At 37.8% G+C, this 21,058-nt stretch overlaps 2 protein-coding genes across 2 annotated transcripts in view; one reads left to right on the top strand and one right to left on the bottom strand.

The window, feature by feature from the left end:
* Positions 1-17,616, top strand: chordc1a (cysteine and histidine-rich domain (CHORD) containing 1a). The gene is made up of 9 exons (XM_067595892.1): positions 1-477; positions 930-1,045; positions 1,718-5,340; positions 5,648-5,695; positions 8,560-8,658; positions 10,706-10,809; positions 16,895-16,971; positions 17,243-17,292; positions 17,596-17,616. The coding sequence occupies exons 4-9, from the start codon at positions 5,648-5,650 to the stop codon at positions 17,614-17,616; spliced, it is 399 nt and encodes a 132-aa protein (XP_067451993.1). The 5' UTR covers positions 1-477; positions 930-1,045; positions 1,718-5,340.
* The window catches only part of naalad2 (N-acetylated alpha-linked acidic dipeptidase 2), a 13,302-nt gene continuing 9,729 nt past the window's right edge, over positions 17,486-21,058 (bottom strand). Inside the window, exons 16-20 of the mRNA XM_067594542.1 lie at positions 20,959-21,049; positions 20,431-20,695; positions 20,107-20,188; positions 19,458-19,550; positions 17,486-17,863 (exon numbers count right to left, since the gene is read on the bottom strand). Of these exons, the coding sequence (XP_067450643.1) occupies positions 17,674-17,863; positions 19,458-19,550; positions 20,107-20,188; positions 20,431-20,695; positions 20,959-21,049 (721 nt within the window). The 3' untranslated portion in view covers positions 17,486-17,673. The remainder of the gene's footprint in view (positions 17,864-19,457; positions 19,551-20,106; positions 20,189-20,430; positions 20,696-20,958; positions 21,050-21,058) is intronic.

Genomic DNA, 21,058 nt, shown 5'->3' on the forward strand with positions numbered 1-21,058 from the left:
AGCTATCCTCGCATGTGTGCGTTCAGAACAAGCGGCAATCTCTGGGGCTGTAAAATAAAGCCAATGCGGAAGTGCCAAAAACTGCAGTTCCTTGAATGGCCACTTGAGGCAGGCTCCAAAAGCAAGTCATTCCCCGTAGACCCTCTTTGTTAAAAAGCCCAACTTTACAGCAGAAATAAACATGGTACAAAGAACAGGTTTGGTCTCTATAGCTAATTTCCCCATTCATGACAACTGTACGAAGGACATGGCTGCTTTGAGTGACAGATCCGCCAGCCGCTAGATGGCTTGTTTCAGCCATTCGGCCCGCCTCTTTGCCCATTTTTGATTGGCTTGGAGCTAGGCTGTGTCACGCACTGCCATGATGGCAACGGCCGGAGCGCTCGCCTTGAGCTTCAAAACCACTCTTTAGAAACCAACGGGTAACGTCACAGTAACTACATCCATATTTTTATACAGTCTGTGTTTCAGAAACATGTAAGTGGATCGTGTAACGTAACCTTCTGTGCCTTTGAGTTTATATTGGCAATGTGAATATGTTTGGTTCAGATCAAAGCTATTAGCATAAAGTCCGCTAGCCACATGCTAACACTTGCTATAGTAATTGTAATCAGTGGCTGTTACTGCCATGGTGGGAATGTAATTGCTCACATATTCTGATATTCGTACTCTAGCTGTACCACTGTGCATGTTAGGATTAACAGTGATGTCATGATTATTATTGAAGTACCTTATGACGGCGGCGGTCTCATGCTAAAGTGTACGTGGCTTTGTAATACAAGTGACTTGCTAATCAGCAGTTTACCTCAAGGTTAAGTAGAGTTATGAGAGGTGCTGTTAGGATTTATTAGCATTAGCACTACTTAATGATTCCTGTCAGCAGTGTTGCTGCCTGTGAGCTAATGTTGTTCGTTTATTCTTGTTTGTAGAACCACACACACCTGTATATACCTACCTGTTGGTATTAATAAACCATTGAAGAGAGCATCCCAGCATCCCTTTGCCGATGCACCACAGTGGTCACCTACCCCCTAACTAGCTACAGGTACAGTTTGAGCTATCATCCTCCATTACAGTTAACAAATCAGTATCTTCAAATAATTGGCTTAATAACATTAACAATTACAGGTTCAACCTGAAAATGTATTATGTTGCCCTTAAAACATAAAGAGTCATTTCTGAGTCCATGGACTCCAACCTAAACTGTCTACAATTTTTAAAAAAAGTGTCTCTTTTAGTAGGAATCCAAATGGGACCTTTAATTGTTTTTAATTGGGAAATTACATACCCATAGTTGTCCAGTTTTTATGTTTCTGTGAAAGTGCGGTTGTCACAACACCCGTAACACCCATGGCTGCGACGTGCCTGGTGATCTACATCTCAGATATTTTTTTTCCTCACATTTTAAACTTTTTTTTCTATATGTTTACAGGTCATGGCACATTTGATCTATCTACCACTGCTGCTGAGTATTTTGCGAACTGCCTTATTAGAATCCGTTAAGGGACAGTTCACCCAAATAAAAAACAAAACAAAACAATTTCTTCACCTGCATCTAGTGGTATCTAGCCATGCAGATATAGTTAGGATTTACTTAATCGTGTTTCGAGATATCTGACATTTCAATCACCATCCCAATGAAACAGAAGTGAAAGGAATTTAGTTTGTGGTGCTCACTGAAAAATTATATTTAAAAAATGTGTTGTCTCATCCACAGGTCTGTGGATTATCTGAAGTAACAGGAACACTGCAATTTAGGTGGCAGGCACTTTAATGGAGGGATTTTTGTTAATCTCTCATTAATCTCTCTTCCTTTATGTTTAATTACATTTTTATTACTCGGCTTTGTTGAATACTCAATTACGGCATTCTATGGTCTGTTATTTCTGAATAGCAGGCTGCTGCCATGAATAGCAGACCGTTGCTAAGGATGCAATTCTGTTCATAGTCTCTGGAGGACCATGTCAAATCATATCAGAAAGAAGTCCAGTTAAATTACCAACTACAGCTCATTCGCAACACGTTGTGGTAACAAAAATGTTAGCGACAATGTCTGTGACTGGGCACAGATGTGACAGCAGCCTGAACAGCTACTGGGCTCCAACCATTACAGAAAGAGAAAAGTTTAGCAAGATCCTGTCCTCCAATCCAGGCAACAGCAGCAGATCTGGTGAGCGCCTCTCTTAGTTGTGTATCACTACACACTGACTTAAGTGATAAAAGGTAGTGATAGGCTAATATTAATATTGTTACCAGTTGAAACATTAGTAGCAATTGTGTTTCCAGGTGTGTCAACTGCAAAGCCCTGCCAGGAAGGAAACAGATGAGTGACAGAAACGTCATGATCTTAAGAAGGCTACAGAGCTTTCATAGATATTTACGTTGCTATGCACGCAGTTCCAACAGTAGAATCTAACAGACAATTTTGTAGCGGAAGCAATAAAATAATTTTTAAATCAATATTTTGTCAGATTATTGATTTCTTTAGTAAATAGCCCTGTTATAAGCAGGACAATATACAGCAAGTGGGTCATTATTGCAAAAAGAACCCCAACAGAGTGATGCAGGACCACGACGCGAAGTGGAGCGCTCGCTGTAGACATTATCCCTTACTTATATCACTGCAGATTTTTTATAAAAAGGTCATAGGTGGCCCTGGTTCACTTAATATTGTAATAAATCTGAGTTCGAATAGAGACCAGAAGTTATGTAGGGTAAATGTCAGAGACCTCAGAACAAACAATACCTGACCACAAAGAATAGCAGGCAAAGCAATAATCTTTATTAAATTAAGATCAATTAGAAAAGGGTCCCTGGAGTTTGACTAGATGGGAGAGTTATCAAACTTTAGGGGGGGGGTCAGGACTAGACACACTATAAGAAATATACACACCACCATCCAGGAATGCAAAACACACATCAGGGATAAGACCACATCACTACAGACTTGAGAACCCGCCACACTACACACAGTGGAGTTACACTTTTAAGTTATAAGAAAGAGTGTGAGACCAATACAAAGTCTCCCCACGCCCGGGACCTAACTCAACCCCACCCAGCTTGTGGCACCATCCAACTCGGGGCGCCACAGCTCCATCGAAAAACAACAAAAACAACAAAAAATACAATATAACCCAGATTATTGCTATCAAAAGCAATAATGATGCTAATCCACTTCATACATACTTAAATATTGTTTAAATGTATTCCCAAATGTGTGCATTCCCAAAGTATACTCCTTGTGTAAGATCTATAAAACACTCCTGGATATCATGGTGAGTTGACTGGCATTTGTAGAAAAGGACAGAGAATGTGAGGATGTGCAGTGTGTGTCTCTCTGTGTGTGTGTTTGTGTGTGTGTGTAAATGTGTATTCTGTAAATATAAACACCTTCCACAAATACAAAAAAAGATTTGTAAGCTCACAAAAATATTTTGCAAATATAAAACGGATCTGCAAATACAAACTAATTCCTCAAATAAAAAATAATATCTGTGAATACATTAAATTAATTTAAAAATAAATGAAAAGCATTTGTGAATATCTTCCTAACATTTACAACTTTCCAACAGGAATCTTTATTTGTGAATCGACAAAACATTTGTGGATCTCAGTTCTACGCTTGTGGATTTGCTTTTCACACGCATTTTACACGAGTATTGAGACAAACATTCCGCCGGTCCGAATGAAAATCCACTCGTATCACTCCGTCATTTTCGGATAGCACGTGATCACCTGCTGACGACGTCATTTCCGCATTTCCAAGTAAGAGCATGCAGTCTTTCTATGCTTTCTATGAGCTGTTTTTTTTCCGGCGATAAGTAACGTGCATTTATTGTTTTATGTTAATGTCATACAGTGAGTATTAGTGTGTGTTTATTTGTTTTATGTATATTATCTAGCTCACACTTTTGTATACATTCTGTTTGAGTATGAAGGGCTCGAGGATGCTTGTGGGCTCTCTAAAGCAGCTTGGTTGCTTCTTCAGTTAGCAGCTAGCAGCCACCTCATCCTTTATATTTGTCATTTATTCTTTCAGGTGGGTAAAAGTCACAAAGCACTTCACATCTTATTAGTAGTCTACTCTAACTAATGTAGTTCTAATGTCTGTGCTGAACCGCACCGTGTTTAGTTAGATAGGTGTTTTGTTTGTTTTATTCTCTCCACAACCGTGCACCTGATAGACTTGGAACTGTGCACACCGCTACTTCTTACTAGATCAACAGCCAATGGTTTCCATGGCAATTACATGAAAACCTTTGTTTCCAAAGAGGTAAATGAATGAAAACAAATAAATGTTACAAAATCCATTTTAAAAAGTAATCAAGTACAAAAGACACATACACAGACAAATGTGCACAGAAAGTATGAAAGCTGAAAGAAAATTATCATTCGTCCATATCATAAACTTACAATACACAGAAAAACTAATCTGCCCATGATAGCGATACATTGACAAAACAGCTATAAACAAATCACAATGTAAGCTCTCCTCTGTGTGGTCTTGATTTGATCTTTGTGATCTTGTTTCCCTCGAAACTAAACAAAAAAAAAAAGAAAAAAATTAAATAATAATAATGATAATAACAATAATAATGATAATAATAATAATAATACCATATATGGTTTCACCTACATTTATGTTGAGAAGTCTACAATTGTCTACAATTCAGTATGAAGTTTTTTAGGAATCAACAGTCAGATTTTTGTTTCATGAAAGTATTATCATATCTTGTGATACTTGCTGTTCATTTTAAGGTTCATTACAGTTTTTCCACTCCCATGTGTTTAGTTGAGGAGAAACACCCTGCTTAGGGCAGAACTGAGTAGAGTTGAATTTGAAAAAATGCAGACGTCCACAGGTGTTGTCAACCTGCTTATTGAGACAGCAATTTATAAATTTCATGCAATTGAAAGACTAAACAAAATCTGGCCTAGCATTGTTGTGTGACATGGTGAGTGCATAGCATGTCTTACGAACATGAGGGTGCAGGTCCAATTCCACCCATTGCTGATTTTAATCTTAATCTAGATTTTTCAATAGCGTTCAGCTTCCAGTAATGCAAAAATAAATCAGCTTTCAGCAATCACACGCAATTTCTTCAGAAATTGCATTTTCCAGTTATTAAATCAGATTCCTCCACGATCCCTAAACACCAATTGCGACTCAGCTGTCAAACTTTAAAATCTGTTTCCCTCTCTGTCACTGTCAGCTGTCATTCCAGAGCAATCATCGAGACTCAGTGGGTCATGCTGCTGCATGCGTGCATCTGTCGTCATGCAAGTCGTTGTATCAGTACGCCACAAGCTATGATCTGAATACGGCCTACTCATATCAAGGTTGCTCCTCTGCCTCTTATCTCATTTCCCTGCTTTTTGGCTATCCTTTGCATCGTCATTGGCCTTTTCCCATCATAGGGGACGTTGGCCCTTCTCCCTGCTTCATGTAATATCCTTTTCATTCTTCTCACACCTTGAGTCTGCATATTTTGGAGCATCCTAACACTATGTCTTTGCAATGGTCTTTGACTAGCTGGTTATCATGGTACTACAATCAATGTATCAGCACATCTGCTTCTGTTATTAGGGCTACTGGGTGCGTCCCCCCAGACTGACACTGTTTTATGTCAACTTTTTCACCATCCAGATGAATCACAGGCTGCAGTTCTACTATGGAAAGGGGGACAGTTACCTGGTAATGTGCAACAGTCTGTGGCCTTTTGAAATGTATTCATTTTTTGTCACCATTTTTTCATTTGCTAGTTTTACTATATAGTTATACAATATAATATCATCATTCATTAATTCATATGTAATTTATATTTCATTTGGAGTTCCTAGTGACTAAATATTCTATTGCTATTCACTTATGATTTCATAAACACAAAATTGAATCGCATGTATCAACCTTTCATTACACATTATTCATCATTTCTTAAATTTGTACCTGGATAAAATCCAAATCTAGTGCTCTATTTGTTTCTAGCAGATAATTATTTTTTGGGGATGCATTTCATTGCAAAAAGAATACAAACTGTTGCATCAAAGCCTAGTTTTGAGTCAACTCCAGTCAGTCAATTGTCAAAAAAGACAATGCAAAAAGCAAGAGAAAAAGAAAGAAAAGAAAAATAATCAAAACAGAAATTTAAACACTTTAAATGTGCAAGAGGACATACCCAGTCACACAAAATTCTATTTAGATAAAGGATATTTTTAAAAATTGTTTTAAATGTTATTAAAGAAGATGACGACTTCACAGTTGTATTTAGTGAATTCCAGAGATGAGGACCTCTAAATTTGATAAAAAAAATAATGATTGGAAGTGCGACAATAAGGTAAATGAAAGTCCTTTGATCGCCTCATTGAAGAAGACTGAATGTCTGACAATAAAAGGAAAAAATTATGAAATGTATCTGGAAAGTTTTGCCTGTGATATATGAATTTGAACATAAACACACATGTTAGAAGAGTATTTACAGAATAAACTGACAAAATTTTAAATTTCCTAAACAAAGGTGCAGATGGCTCTTGGCTACTGGAGTTTGAAATCATTCTCAAAAACCTTTTTTTGGATTAAAAGTAACTGATTGAGGTGTGAAGGATATGTAGCAGCCCAAACAATATTACAATAATTGATATATGGATACATTAGACTATAATACAGGGATAAATAAGAGGAAGGACGAATCAGAGAACAAGCTTTCCTCAATATTCCAATCATTTTCATTGACCTTTTGCAAACATGTTCAATATGTTTTTTCCAAGTTAGTCTTTCATCCAAAATAACTTTAACTTTAACCGTTTCTGTATCATTAATGAATATTTTAGCGTCATTTTAAAATATTTTTTGTTTTTATTGCAAAATATCATAAAAGTAGATTTTGTTCATCCGAAACCATTTAGAAATGAAGGACATTCCATTGTTTGCATGCTGGATTAGTGCTTTGAAATCATCATGAGTAACTATGAGATTAGTATCATCAGCAAATACAATAGGAAAAAAAAATCTTTGCAAACCACAGGCAAGACATTAATGTAAATCAAGAATAGAAGTGGACCAAGGATAGAACCTCGGGGTAATCCACAAAGTAATTTTAATCTATTTGAGATGCAATCATTTATGGATACAAATTGTTCTCTATTGTTTAAATAATATAATAATAATATTGTGATTAACTGTGTCAAATGCTTTGGATAAGTCTAAAAAGGTGCCGAGTGAATGCCGAGCTGAGTGAATACAGAGTGGTAACAAACTTCCACCTACACCTCCTTCATCCATGTTGTTAGATCTCAACCACACTCTTTGGAAATGAAAAGTATTTGTTGTATACGGCCAATGATGTAAACACAGAGATAAAAAAAAAACTGAAGGGTGGATTCCAGCGACAAGCTGATATCTTCTCTTTGCTGCACAGAAGAATATGATAAGAATGGTGTTCTTCAGACTTGGCAAGTCTGAAGAACAAGTGATTCTACAAGTCTATGAAATCTACTGGATGAACACCATTCTTCAAAAAGATATTCCCTCATTTGGTGTTTTGATGATGGTGGTGGAGAGCACCAGGGGCGTCGCAGCCGTGGGTGTTACGGGTGTTGTGACACCCGCACTTTCACAGAAACATAATTCCAGCCCCCCCACTTTTTCTGTGGTAGTCCTTGATGAACCAAAACTGAGTTTCCCATACATGAAAAACCTATTGGTCAAGTTAGATTAATTGAAAAGCCATCCAGCCAAGCACAGCCATTGACCAACCCACCAGGCCAGAGAAGAGTAAACAGTTAAAGTAAAGTTACATTTGTGCATTCAGCAACGGTGCTTCTGTTACTGGCTGCTGGCTGTGATAACAGATCAGAGGTATGAAACAGCTATTTAACTAGTTAGTAATGTAGAATTTTCTTTTGTAACTTTGTCTTATTATGTGATGTGTCAGCTCAGCTAACATCATTGAACATAAATGAAATAGGCTATCCTAAATGTAAGTCAGGTGGCAAATTTGTTTTTAGTCACTTCTATTGTCTGTTTTTTAAATAAATAAATATTTTTTTTAAAATAGTCATAGTCAAAGGTGAGCATTCATATTTAAGATGTGTAACATCTGTCTGTCTTATGGCAATGTGTTGCCTGCCGTATGGTAAAGTCTTAACGACCAAATTAATGTTTATTAGCATGCTAATCGCTAATTGTGAGTTAAGCTAATCGCTAATTAGCCACCATGCTAGGCGGACTTTAGCAAGAATATTTACCTCTGTGTCCAGAATGTAAACTCACATAGTTCATACTATTTTAAGCTAAATGTCAAAGGAATATGTTGCTTTACATGTCATAGTTTTACTCCTTATGTCAGGGAGTAATGTGTGTTTTGCATTTAATATAAGTTAGAATGAGCTATAGTTTGTATTGTGTATTAAAGCTAGACCACAGTAATATTACTATTTATTACTGAGCTTAAAAAGGGTTCAGATGGTTGTAGGTGTGGCAGTTAGCCTGTGAGAGCAAGTTGCTCACTCTCTGCACTCACTAGCCTCAAATCACCTGCTTATGTGACATTCTCCTGTTAGCTTTTAGGTGGACTTCAGATGAAGAGGGACTGCTTGTTCCCTGTGGCTGTTGGAGAGGAACTGACGCCTGCTGATACAAAACCTCCTGGACAACTTTTGGTATTTAATTTCCCAATTATTGACAATTAAAGGTCCCCTTTGGATTCCTACTAAAAGAGACACTTTTAAAAAAAAAATGAAGACAGTTTAGGTTGTACTAGTCCATGGACTCAGAAATGACACTTTACTGTTACTGATTCGTTACCAGGGTTCAATTTGTTATGCATCTATAACTATCCTATTTATTTTAATGGAAGTGTAAGTTTCCTACAATTTCATGTCTATAAAGTATGTAAGGAAGTAAAACAAAGATACTCTGTGATGACTTTAAGTATAATAAGGATATGCTCCAGTACAGCAATTCATACAAATAACTGGATGTAAGTAGTAAACTGCTGTGAGACCCTAAATAAATTCTGCTACACTCTATTCTTGTTACACCCATATGGTCTCAGTAATTATTTTATGGTAAGCTGAAGTAGTGGTTACAACTTCAGTAGTAGAAAAAATTGTTTAAATGCATGGCATTCATTTTGATTTGGCATGTTGAGACTGGAACAGGGCTTGAAGGCAGGGGGTTGCCGTGCTCATGTCCCACGTCTAGAACCCCCACACTTTTAAAATCGCTGCTCCACCCATGGAGAGCGCTGTCTAACACGTCAGTCCTAAATCTCCCATCAGTGTTTAATTGGGTTGAGTTCTAGTGACTGCGAAGGCCATAACATATGATTCGCATCATTTTCATACTCATCAAACAATTCAGTGACCCCTTGTGCCCTGTGAGTTGGGGCGTTGTCATCCTGGAAGAGACCACTCCGGTCAGGATAGAAATGTTTCATCATAGGATAAAGGTGATCACTCAGAACACCTTTGTATTGATTTGCAGTGACTCTTCCCTCTAAGGGGACAAGTGGACCCAAACCATGCCAGCAAAATGCCCCCCACAGCATAACAGAGCCACCAGGTCCCCTCACTGTAGGGATTAAGCATTCAGACCTGTACCAGTTTTTCCTTTAATTTGTCAACCACCTGTATATGTGACATTATCTTGAAAGATTTAACTCTTAAGGTAAAGGAAAGTGTTGAAAGATTAACTAACATCTTTTTTTTTTTTTTTTTACCTTTTCATGGGATTTGTTGATGGAAAATATTGCCAGCCTTGTCCTTGTGTGTGTGTGTTTGCTGAGTGACACTCTCAAGTTATCTTCTATGAAATATTTCAGGTAAATACCCACCATCGTTAAGGTGGAAAAGGGTGATCATCCTGGGCCCTGGATTTTTAACAGTGTGGATATGTTGTTCATGTTTTTGTTAGTAAACATGTATAAACCAATATAAGAGGAGGAAAAGGTGAATTAATTGATCAAATCAATATAGTTTTTATTGGATGAATGATAATAAACAAATGCTTACGTTACATTACTCACAGTACCTACATATTACAGAGAAAAAAGTTATTAGAAAGGGTATACTGAGTATAAAAACAGTATGCAAAAATCTTAGGTCTATTCAAATATAATCAATGTCAAAGGGAGAAGATGGAGAAGAGGAGGAAGAATTTGAATATGACTCTTGTAGTTAGCAGTCCTCCAGTATACAGTCTTTATGTTGTATCTGCCAAGATAAAAGAGACAGAACATACAGTTAAAAGTACATTTTTGCTGTCACTTAGAAACCATGTAAACTGTCAAGTGATATACTTTGGTCCCAGTAGTCACATCATCATGTCAAGGCCTTTAATTCAAACCTGGACATTAAAAAAATAACAATCTCATGCCAGATTTGGACTTGAACAAAACAACAGTTTACCTTGGCAGATGAAAGGCAATTCATCAAAGCAGTGGGCATCCTGCCACTTGTAGGTGTTTGACTCATTGACCCAGATGATCTTCCCACAGTGGTTGTTAACAGGGTCGATGGGGAAGCTGCTATTCCACTCACCGTTTTCAACTTCTGTACCTGAGGTCCACATCCAGGGGACATTGCAGCCAAAGATGGATCTCTCCAGGCCGATCCACACCCCTTTCTGCAGGATTATGTTTCCACAGATCTTTTCCAGGAGCAACTTAACATCCTCCTGCACTGTCTCATTGGTGATGTGAACCAGGGAGGAATTCTGTCCATGGCAGTGCTTCAGGGCATCAATCCAGGTTGTAGCGCTCTCGTAGAATCGGAGACCTGCACCATGTCAACACAAAACACAAAAGCAAGGTGAAATTTAAAGAAAGTGCATGTTACACACACACACACACACACACACACACACACACACACACACACACACACACACACACTGCACATCCTCACATCCTCTGTCCTTTTCTATAAAGGCCAGTCAACTCACCATGATATTCAGGAGTGTTTTATAGATCTTACACCAGGAGTATGTTTTGGGAATGCACAAATTTGGGAATACATTTGACTGAGGTGGATTAACATAATTTCTACTTTTGATAGAAATAATCTGGGTTATATTGTATTTTTTGTTGTATTTGTTGTTTTTTTTCATCAGATTGAAGAATAGAATTACTCTGAAGGTCATGGAATATTTGGTTTTCAATTTACTTATGGTTTTGAAGATAAAATATTATTATAAGGTAAATAGATCTTGAAAACTACTATTATAACAACTATAGGACAGTTATATTGTGTAAAACAAAAGTACTTGCCTGTACTGATGCCATCAGTAGACTTACAGGTGATAGAGTGTTGAGTAGTGTTTATTTCTTTATTGTTTGTTTTAAATTGTATGTTCACTGTCCTATTATCTGTTGATGGCACAGAGAAATGTATTGTGCCTCTGTGGAAGAAAAATATACAGCTGATGAAAAAGCTTTTAAAATGTATGACACAAACATGCTGGCCCCTACAACTCATCACTGGCAGCAAATTCGAAAATCAACACTGCAGCATTACATTTTATAATTATTATATTTTTTCTTGCTAACGAGGAGGATACACACAAGATCTATTTACTCATCATGAAGGTTGATACACTCGTCGTCGGCATTGCTATGTTTGCAACAGTGTTTTGCAGATTCTCCCTGTTCTGGTCCACATAGGCAAACTTCAGAATCACTGTGACATGGCTTTACACACCCTGATAAATGGAAGCATTGAGTATTAAAAACAAAACACAGAAATGGTTAAAGTGGAACTGCAGATGCATATTGAAACGTGGACATACTTGCTGAATCCTTTTCTCTTGGCAAATATGCAAGATTTAACTTCAATTCAAGAAATCTTGAGAAGCAATCTTGCTAAAAACAGACAAGTGAAGATAACAGAATTTGTCAAAAAATCTGCAGTGCTTACCTTTTACTTTATTTAGATTTATATCAAAAGTGTTGGATTCATAGAGGAGGCTTGTAACGTAACGTGGGTCATTCCAGTTGTTTGGCTCATGGCATCCCTGGGGCAGGACCATGACTTTCACTTTTCTAGCCAAGGGCTTGCAACATTTCAGTTTGAAAATCCACCTGCCAGCTCTGCAATGGAGTGTAGCAGTCCATTGATCATTGCACTCCATGCTGAGAGTGGAATTGACTCCTCCTAGTGGCCATTGATTTGCTGTTCCTGAAACCAAGGGCAGCTGGATTGTTGCTGTAATGCAGATCACATCAGCAGTTTAGTTAGTAGTTCTTTATTGGTTTCTGTATTTCTTTACTTATTCACTAACAAAATTAATATGTTGAGGAAAATATGTAGATAGATAAATAAATACAGATATAAAGTAATGTAATACAGTATGCTTTATTTATCACCCATTCCTGTGAATTTGTATCCTTTTTTGGGCATTTTTTTCCATTCATTATTCACATTTATGTTTTAATCTTTTTAATTATGAATTGATTAAATGACATACTAAGTTAGCCAGGTCCACCTATGACCTTTTTATAAAAAATCTGCAGTGATATAAAATTTAATTAAACATAAAGAATCTTTCAAAAAACTAACAAAACAAAAGTGCCTGCAACCTAAATTGCAGTGTTCCTTTAACCTCAGATAATCCACAGACCTGTGGATTAGACGACAATTTTTGAAATGTAATTTTTCAGTGAGCACCACAAACTAAATTCCATTCACTTCTGTTTCATTGGGATGGTGATTGAAATGTCAGATATCTCAAAACGCGATTAGGTAAATCCTAAATATATTTGCATGGCTTGATACCACTAGAGGTGGGTAAAGAAACCGTTTTTTAAATTTTTATTTGGGTGAACTGTCCCTTAACGGATTCTAATAAGGCAGTTATGAACATACCCAGCAGCAGTGGTAGATAGATCAAATGTGCCATGACCTGTAAACATACAGAAAAAAAAGTTTAAAGTGTGAGGAAAGAACACACCTGAGATGCAGATCACTGAGCTCATATCAAAGGGAATTTCATAAATATATGTGTCAGGTGCCTCTAACATGGTTGTTAAATTTACATAACCAAACTGCCTGACAGTGTTTCTTCTGTTTTCTAACTTTGGCAGTCAAATACTCAAATTATGGGGGGCTCAAAGTCCAGCTGTGAGAACAGTTAAGTGATCCTCAGTCAGCTCAAGAACCCGGTTACTTGGGTTACTCTGGACTTTAAAAGATTTTGAAATTTCTTTGCAGACAGCACATCACAGTGGTGATAATGAACCACTGATCAGATCACATGACAAACTGTGACTTGATGGTGCACCCATTAGCTGACAAAGGTCCACAAATCTCTTTTGGTAAAATAGATTCCCCTCTGCAGAGGATGACCAAATATCCAATGTGGATTTTGGAAACAGCTAAACTACTGCACTAATAATTTAGTTCTCTTAAGACTTCAACTGGTGAGTGGTGGGCTACTGGCCACACAGAACGCAGTGTGCTCCTCTTACTGTCTAAACACATATAAGGAAGTAACAGTAATAAAAGAACTCTATTTTGCATAAGTCTTTGCATTTGCTTTGAGTTGCAAAAGAACAGATAATGGGCTTTATTTTCGTGGAGGTGCAACGACCAGTGCAAGCAGCGCTCCGACACGCTTTGTGTGTCTGTGTGGTATTTTTGGTCACCAGCGCAGAGCGCATGTTGCAAGTGGGAGGTTCATTCAAATGAAGCAGCACAAAGACAGATGTTGTATTTTGGGTGAAGTTTGGTCCAAGACGTTGCCATGAAAACAGACGTCTCATAGCAATGTCTGTTTTTGGCGCAACGTCAATCCGCTGATGCTTTAGTGATTTTATCAACAGAATCAAACTAAATACTTGCTGCTGACGTGTTGCAACAACGTATCGATGCTTAAAATATAAATTATGTATTTCAATTAAACACCCTTCAACCAAAATCGGCACAGATAATAACGTTTAATGTGGTTGAAGCAGAAAAAGCCAGTTAATCAGTTTGCATTGATCTAAAAATGAATGTAGGTGATTCTTACAGTATTTGCTGTCGACAGCTGTTTATACTGTATGAGAAGCCTCTCATTCAGTTCATTAAATCTCTGCAGCATCTAAGGGCAGCAGGACAGATATGTTGATAAATCCGCAGCCTCTTAGAAGTGTCGTGCCAGAGCGCAGTGCTTTTACGCACGGCCGTTCACTGTAAAGTACCTGTTATCACCAGGCTGATACAGTATAATCACACACACCTCTACACACATCAGTCTGGTCGGTTATAATTCGATATTCTGCTTTTTTATGAAGGAGACGTCGGGTTAGCAGCTCATCAGCCTCTTTTCTAACTGTCTTTTTAGCAAAAGTAGCATCTCATATTTTATCCTTGAAACACATCGCGGTGCAAACGCTGTTGCATAACATTAATTACTAAACCATGTGACTGATATAATCATATGAATGGCTTCACCAAATCAATTTCTTTATTATTATTTGTATTGATATTATGGTAACTAACTGATGAAAAAACCTACTCCAGCTGTCTTTGGTTACAGATTTGTGGTGATGTGTGTTCATGTTCATTCTAGACTTTGCACTTTGGAAAAACTCATAATATATAACCTCGAACATGTAACTATTTGGTCTATGCTCATCTTTGGTTTTGTTCACTGTCTGGATCCAAATAGGGAGTAGTTTCATCTCCGACATGCTACAGTTATTTTCCAAAGTGTCTGACAGCTTTGATGAGATCCGGCACTGGACCCCACACACATCCTGATACTGTTTCCCACACTCATATATAAAAAGTATGTACACTTTGTAACTGACATCAGACTGCAATTATACTCTGTTGTGACTGTATGCTGATCTCTTGCAAGGTTTTTCATTAAAGGACAAAAAGACGACTTGGTCTTTGTCAGCTTTTTATTTTCAGATTTCCACCACAATGTTGTGACGCTCTGAACCATCCAGACATTTAATGAAGAAAAACTTTCCGTTTGTTGAGCTGTCGTTATCACGTTTAACTGTGATTAATTTGGCACAACTGTGTCAGAGCTATGAGAGCAGTGATGTGACTGGCTAAGAGCTGATCTTTATTCACCTTCACTCATACATGAACCACAATAGCAGCTGCGTATGGAGACGCCCAAACAGTCCGTGCGCCTGCGGTGAAAATAGGTCCTAGTATGTTAAAGTAAGTAAAATTGGAGTATTTAAGTATCATGAAATAAGATTTTTTGTAGAATTTTGATATGACAGACAAACAACTAGTGTTTATTACAAAGTGTAACATCACTAGGAAATAAGTTTTTTTTTTTTTCCATCCACAGTTTTCTCCAATTTAAATATCTATTTTACTGAATTCAGATATTTGAATTAAATAATTCAACAGGATTAACCAAACTGAATACAGTGTCTTTTATTATATCAAAGCTGTTTTAATGTATAATAAACTTACCCAATCAATGAGGACTCGTAACTGGCTCTCCTGATTGTGATGGCAGGGTGGGCAGGGAAATATAAACAGCTTTTACAGTACATCACTTTATAAAGCTGTGTACCTCTTCTGCTTCAAGAAACACACCCACACATGGATACTCATTTGTTTAAAAGGTGTGTCTTGCAGCTGAAAAGTCAGCCTGTCTAGTTAGGTGACTAAAGTGTTGAAATGCCAGAGACACAGTATTTTTCCATCAAACTGTCTTTTAATAAATCACTAAGGTGTATGCATACGGTCTGCCTGAGCTCTGCAGCAAGAGGAGCCCCTTGAACAGCTCACACAAACACTTTATACTTCCAGCCTCCATCCAACACAACCGTCAACACAAGCACCTTGTGTGCAGTCACACTTCACTGTCTGCAGACACCTGTTTCCTGCAAGATAATCAATAATAATTCCACATATGGAGTCATGTCCGTCTTGTACAGTTTCTAGTTCTTCAATGATCACTTCTTAGAATCAGGGTCACCGTGTATCATGCACTTTAGCACCTTTTCTATTTATTCTTTCCTAACTGATGAGACATTTATTTTGCCTACACAAACAAGGTGCGAGACATTTTGCTTAAAACAGAACAATATAATTACAACATATAAAGGTCAATAGACAGGGTCAAGAGTGCATCATGTTCATTAAGGACAAAACGGATCAGTTGAATATATTTCTATAATAGATTAATGATCATCAAAGTATTAATACAATACCATAGTAATTTCTCCAACAGTACATTTCTAATATATTTTTTCCCTCCACAGGTGAGCGACAGGCACTTTCAATGTGCCTAAAGACACAGTAGATGTGTAATGTGGATACAGTATGTAGTTTCTAAAAAAATGGAATGGAGAGTGACAATATTGGTGAAAGGTGAATCAATATGACTCAGACTCTGTCTATTCATCCTGGAAGGAAAAACAGATGTCAGCCATGTCAGATATGCCAAAGTATTTAGTAGCTGTACTGCTGCTTTCTTTTATATCACATGATCTTCATCACCTACCAAACAGACTTTGTGGTGAAACAGTTTTCTCAGCTACAGCTTTTCAAGGTCAAGAATGGACTTTGACCCCAGATGTAGCAGGCTGATGCTGAGAATGGATGGTATTCCTTTATGTTTGCCTTACAGTATGCAACAGGATCAAATGTTTCAGGGAAATTCAGCTCATATTCAAATTAAATGGAAGAATTTTTCCTGTTCCTCCTAGAGCAACAAACAGCAATTCTTTGTTTCCTCAAATCACATGCAAATCCAAATTCAGAGGCTTTGCAGGAAGGTGGGACGTAGGATGCAAAGATGTGCTTCTTAGTTGTTGTTATTAGTTGTTGCTTATCATTGCCATTTCCCCGTCTGTGTTTATTAGGAGACCGGTCTCTCTTACCACCATACTGTGCCAAATGTGCTTTATGAAATGTGTGTGTTTGTGTTTGTGTGCAGCATGATGCACTGGAGCTGCTGCAGAAAGAAAACATCAGACTTGAACTCCTTTCTGCAGAGAAGGGAAAAACAACCAGGTCAGACAGGAAATACCCAGTATTGTCATGGTCAACACACACACACTCACAGTATTTGTGTGTTGTGTCCTGCTCACTCGTTTTTTATCGGATAACAAATAAATCAAACATGCTAATGCCCATTAAATTGGTAGTATGAAGCATAGAAAAACAGCATTTTTGATTTTTTTTCTCATTTTGTAACTGCACTTGACAATATATCTGACTTGATTTTCTCATTTGGTAAAAATGTCTTTTTCTCTTGTCCTTTTCTGCCTCTCCCTGTCTCCAGGGGATGAAGAGGTGCTGTATAGGTTTGACTGGCACCAGACAGGCAGTCAGGTCAAAAAAAAATCTCTCACATTAAACTATTACATGCACAAGATGTCAGTTGTTTTCTGGTCATGTTTTAAGGGGTCACTTGATTTTACTGGGGTCTCTTTTAGCCAGACATGATTATTATAATACTCCAACAACAAAAAACATCAAAAACATAAATTATAACGTCACTGTAGCCACATAACAAATCACAAAGGAGAGTAAAAAGACTGTATTGTAAGTTGTATTTTGGTAATGATGCTCAGAGATAATTGTAGAATGTGGCTGGATCAGAAAACGGATTGTCCATCTCTCTCTGTGTTGCAGGTGGTGAATTCCCTCTTTTAACATTGTGGTGTTATGTCAATTGATCGATCGAGCACATGGCTTCAGACTGTGCGTGCTTCATGCAGGTGGTGTTAGAGTCATGGCGGCAGCATGGACGGTGAATGCTGCAATGCTGATTTGTCGCTTGACTTCCTCCCAGGCTTTCTCTGGGTCCGCTGAGTTCTCAATGTCAAACAACGCATCATAGATCCCAGGGAAAGACTCTCCTGCATATTTGTTACGGCTGCTGGGAGCAAATATCACATGCCTGAAAACAGATTGTGGGGGGGAGTATTAAGTTAAGACATGTACTGTGGCTATTACAGATTAAATATTTGTGTTGTATATTAAAACAAGCTCAAAATGAGGAGTTTTTCCAGCCAGGGAAATAATGAACTGTCGTAGAACTTTCTACAGGAATCCAGTATGATGAACTACTGATATATCAATGACTAAACCTGGAAACAGTCATGTACCCATGCATGCTGCAAGGTCTCATAAGATGGAGCTTGTCTATTTAAAGCTGTGTAGGTCTGAATTTTCAAAATCATCTCTTGTGAGTATTTGCAGATAGTGTAAGAATTTCAGAGTTATAAAATCAAACTTATGGCGCCTGGTTGGGACCCGATAAGGACAAAGCAGTGATCCAGTAATAATTACCTTAAAATGTTAAGACTGCAATCGTGTATAAAATGACAGAGGGAGACAAAATAAAAACAAAATACATCTCTGAACAGTAAAGGAACCAGAATTTCAAGGAAATGCATTTTGCGTTTTTAGTGTAATTATTTTTTTGTTATGGAGTATGCATGATAGATTGAAAGAAGGAAACTTGTAGGAGATAATATGAATTTGATGCAAAGGACAGAAACACTGTAATAGTGCACTTTTAGTCTTCTGGCCTTATGGCAGCACACACAGCTTTAAAGATATGCTCTATTCTCTGGGGACACAAGGCCACAAGTGTTTTGCTGGAGAGTCTTTATGTTCACCTCTCATATTATAAACAAGAGCTCCTCACAGTCTGGGTTGTGTCAGTTTTTAAAAACTAGATCTCCTGATAAAATAGAGCTGAGCTGAGCTAAAACTGGAAACACAAGAAAGACAATTGACAGAGTGCAAGAGAAATGGCATTAAATTTCATAACTACTGTATATATTTTATTACTCATCATCAGGTCTTGCACAATAGTGCTCAACTAAATGACCAGTTGTGTTTGAGCAAATTATTTCAAAAGACTCAAACAAAGAGGTGTTTTGAAACCATGATTTTGTAAAGCAGTAACTACTGGAGAATATGAGAAAGAAAAAAGACAAATGTCTGTTACACAAAATTATGGTTATTTTTCATACATTTCATGTAAATTATTTGCCTTTTTTCTTGTGAATGCCTGGGTAATTTTTAACTCTCGCAGCTTCTGAAAGTAAAATCAAAAAAATAATCCCTTTGGCTGAAGTGGTAACAATCAAAGAATATATGCAACTGTTGAAGAGGGACCACAGGCTGCTTCATTTTAAGAGGTCACAGGCCAAAAACGTTGTTAACCACTGTTGTAGGGTAACACTGCATCCACGTGTCATTGCTTACAGGTGTAAAATGGATGTACGTATGTAAATGTAAGTAATGTATATATTAGGCATGAGAATATTGCAGAGCTACAAATAGTTACAAATACATACAATTTTTTTTAATTTTTTTTTTTTTACAAATAAACTGTTGTGAATCCAGTGACGCTGACTTAAATTATACTGACCCTGAAAAGTCAGCTACAGCCCACGCAGCCAACTAAGTGCTCGACTAGAGAGAGTCCTACCAGAAACACGAGAGAAAATGTTTTGTGTGTGTGACAATGTAAGACTTACCTGTAAAAGGGTCTGCCAGGTAAGCCCAGGGGGTCTATAAAGGCTCTCTCCAGATACATGAGCTGATCATTTATGATGCGCACCTGCAGAGGACTGATACACACACACACACACACACACACACACACATACACAATGACATTAGACCTCCCACTGCCTTTTTCACACATTACATACAAATGGAAGGAAAAACTGGTACAGGTCTGAATGCTTGACCCCTACAGTGAGGGGATCTGGTGGCACTGTTATGCTGTTGGGGGCATCTTGCTAGCATAGTTTGGGTCCACTTGCAAATCAATACAAAGGTGTTCTGAGTGATCACCTATGATGAAACATTTCTATCCCGATCAGAGTGGTCTCTTCCAGGATGACAATGCCCCAATTCACAGGGCACGAGGTGTCACTAAATGGTTTGATGAGTATGAAAACGATGTGAATCATATGTTATGGCCTTTGCAGTCACCAGATCTCAACCCAATTGAACACCTATGGGAGATTATGGACTGACGTGTAAAACAAATGAGGGAATATCTTTTCATCATTCAGGTCTGTGCTGGTTTTTCCTTTAATTTGTCACCCATCTGGATTTCAGTTTTTGTTTGGATATTGTGGATACTTTAAATGAATGACATGTTAAATACACTCGTACTCTGCTCTGTTGAGGTTTTCCAGGCGCTCTATAAATTCCCTAGATGCAACAGTGAAGTTCTCCACTGCAGAAAACAAGGAGTCTGAAAATATAGGGAAAGAAAAATTAAAATATTGAGAGATTTTTGGAAAAGTCAGCAGGTTGGCTCATTCTTTTATTTTCAACTATGCATTAAAGTTTGAATTAACTCTATATTATGTGAAATGTGTACTTAACTATACTGTATGTCAAATAAAATATAGTTTATCATCTCTGATTTGAACTATTTCACCACATGGCAGCACTTGCATAATCTTTGTTTCACAGTGACCAAAATGAACTCACCAAATGACACCTTGTACATCTTCATCTCCTTTGGGTGCTCCTGTGCCAGCTGTGCGATGCTCTGTGCGTACTTCCTGAGTGAGCCTGCGTACTGGTTGGTGTCGAGAGGGAGGAGCTGGGAGTCTGCCAATAGGAAGATGAGCCCGCCTCTCACCTGGGCCACCGCCCGAAGCCTCCTGAAGGAGGGGTCGTAAAACTTCTCCACGATCTCGAAGGTTTCATACACACTGTGGTAGACTGGATAACTGCTATATCGCTCTGTTTTCTGAATACACACACAGAGGATTTCAACTGAACATCTATGTTATGACAAACTTATACAGACACATGTGACAATGTAGATAACACACATTACACACAAACGTGACAAGCCAACAAACATTCAAGCATGCACACTATTTTAAGATTCACAGGGAGCACAAGTGTACTGTTTTGCATTCAGATACATACAAATCAGAACTCAACAGAACAGACAGAAATATGCGTACAAACACGTTACCATGTACCACACCATACTGCTAACATTACCTTGTTCTTGGTGTATCTGGCTCTGCCCGCAGCAATTCCCAGACGGATGAAATAAGCTTCAAAATCACTGCCTGAGCCCAGTTTACTGATCCTACAGTAC

This window comes from Thunnus thynnus, chromosome 7 (assembly GCF_963924715.1).
Source record: "Thunnus thynnus chromosome 7, fThuThy2.1, whole genome shotgun sequence".
NCBI lineage: Eukaryota > Metazoa > Chordata > Actinopteri > Scombriformes > Scombridae > Thunnus > Thunnus thynnus.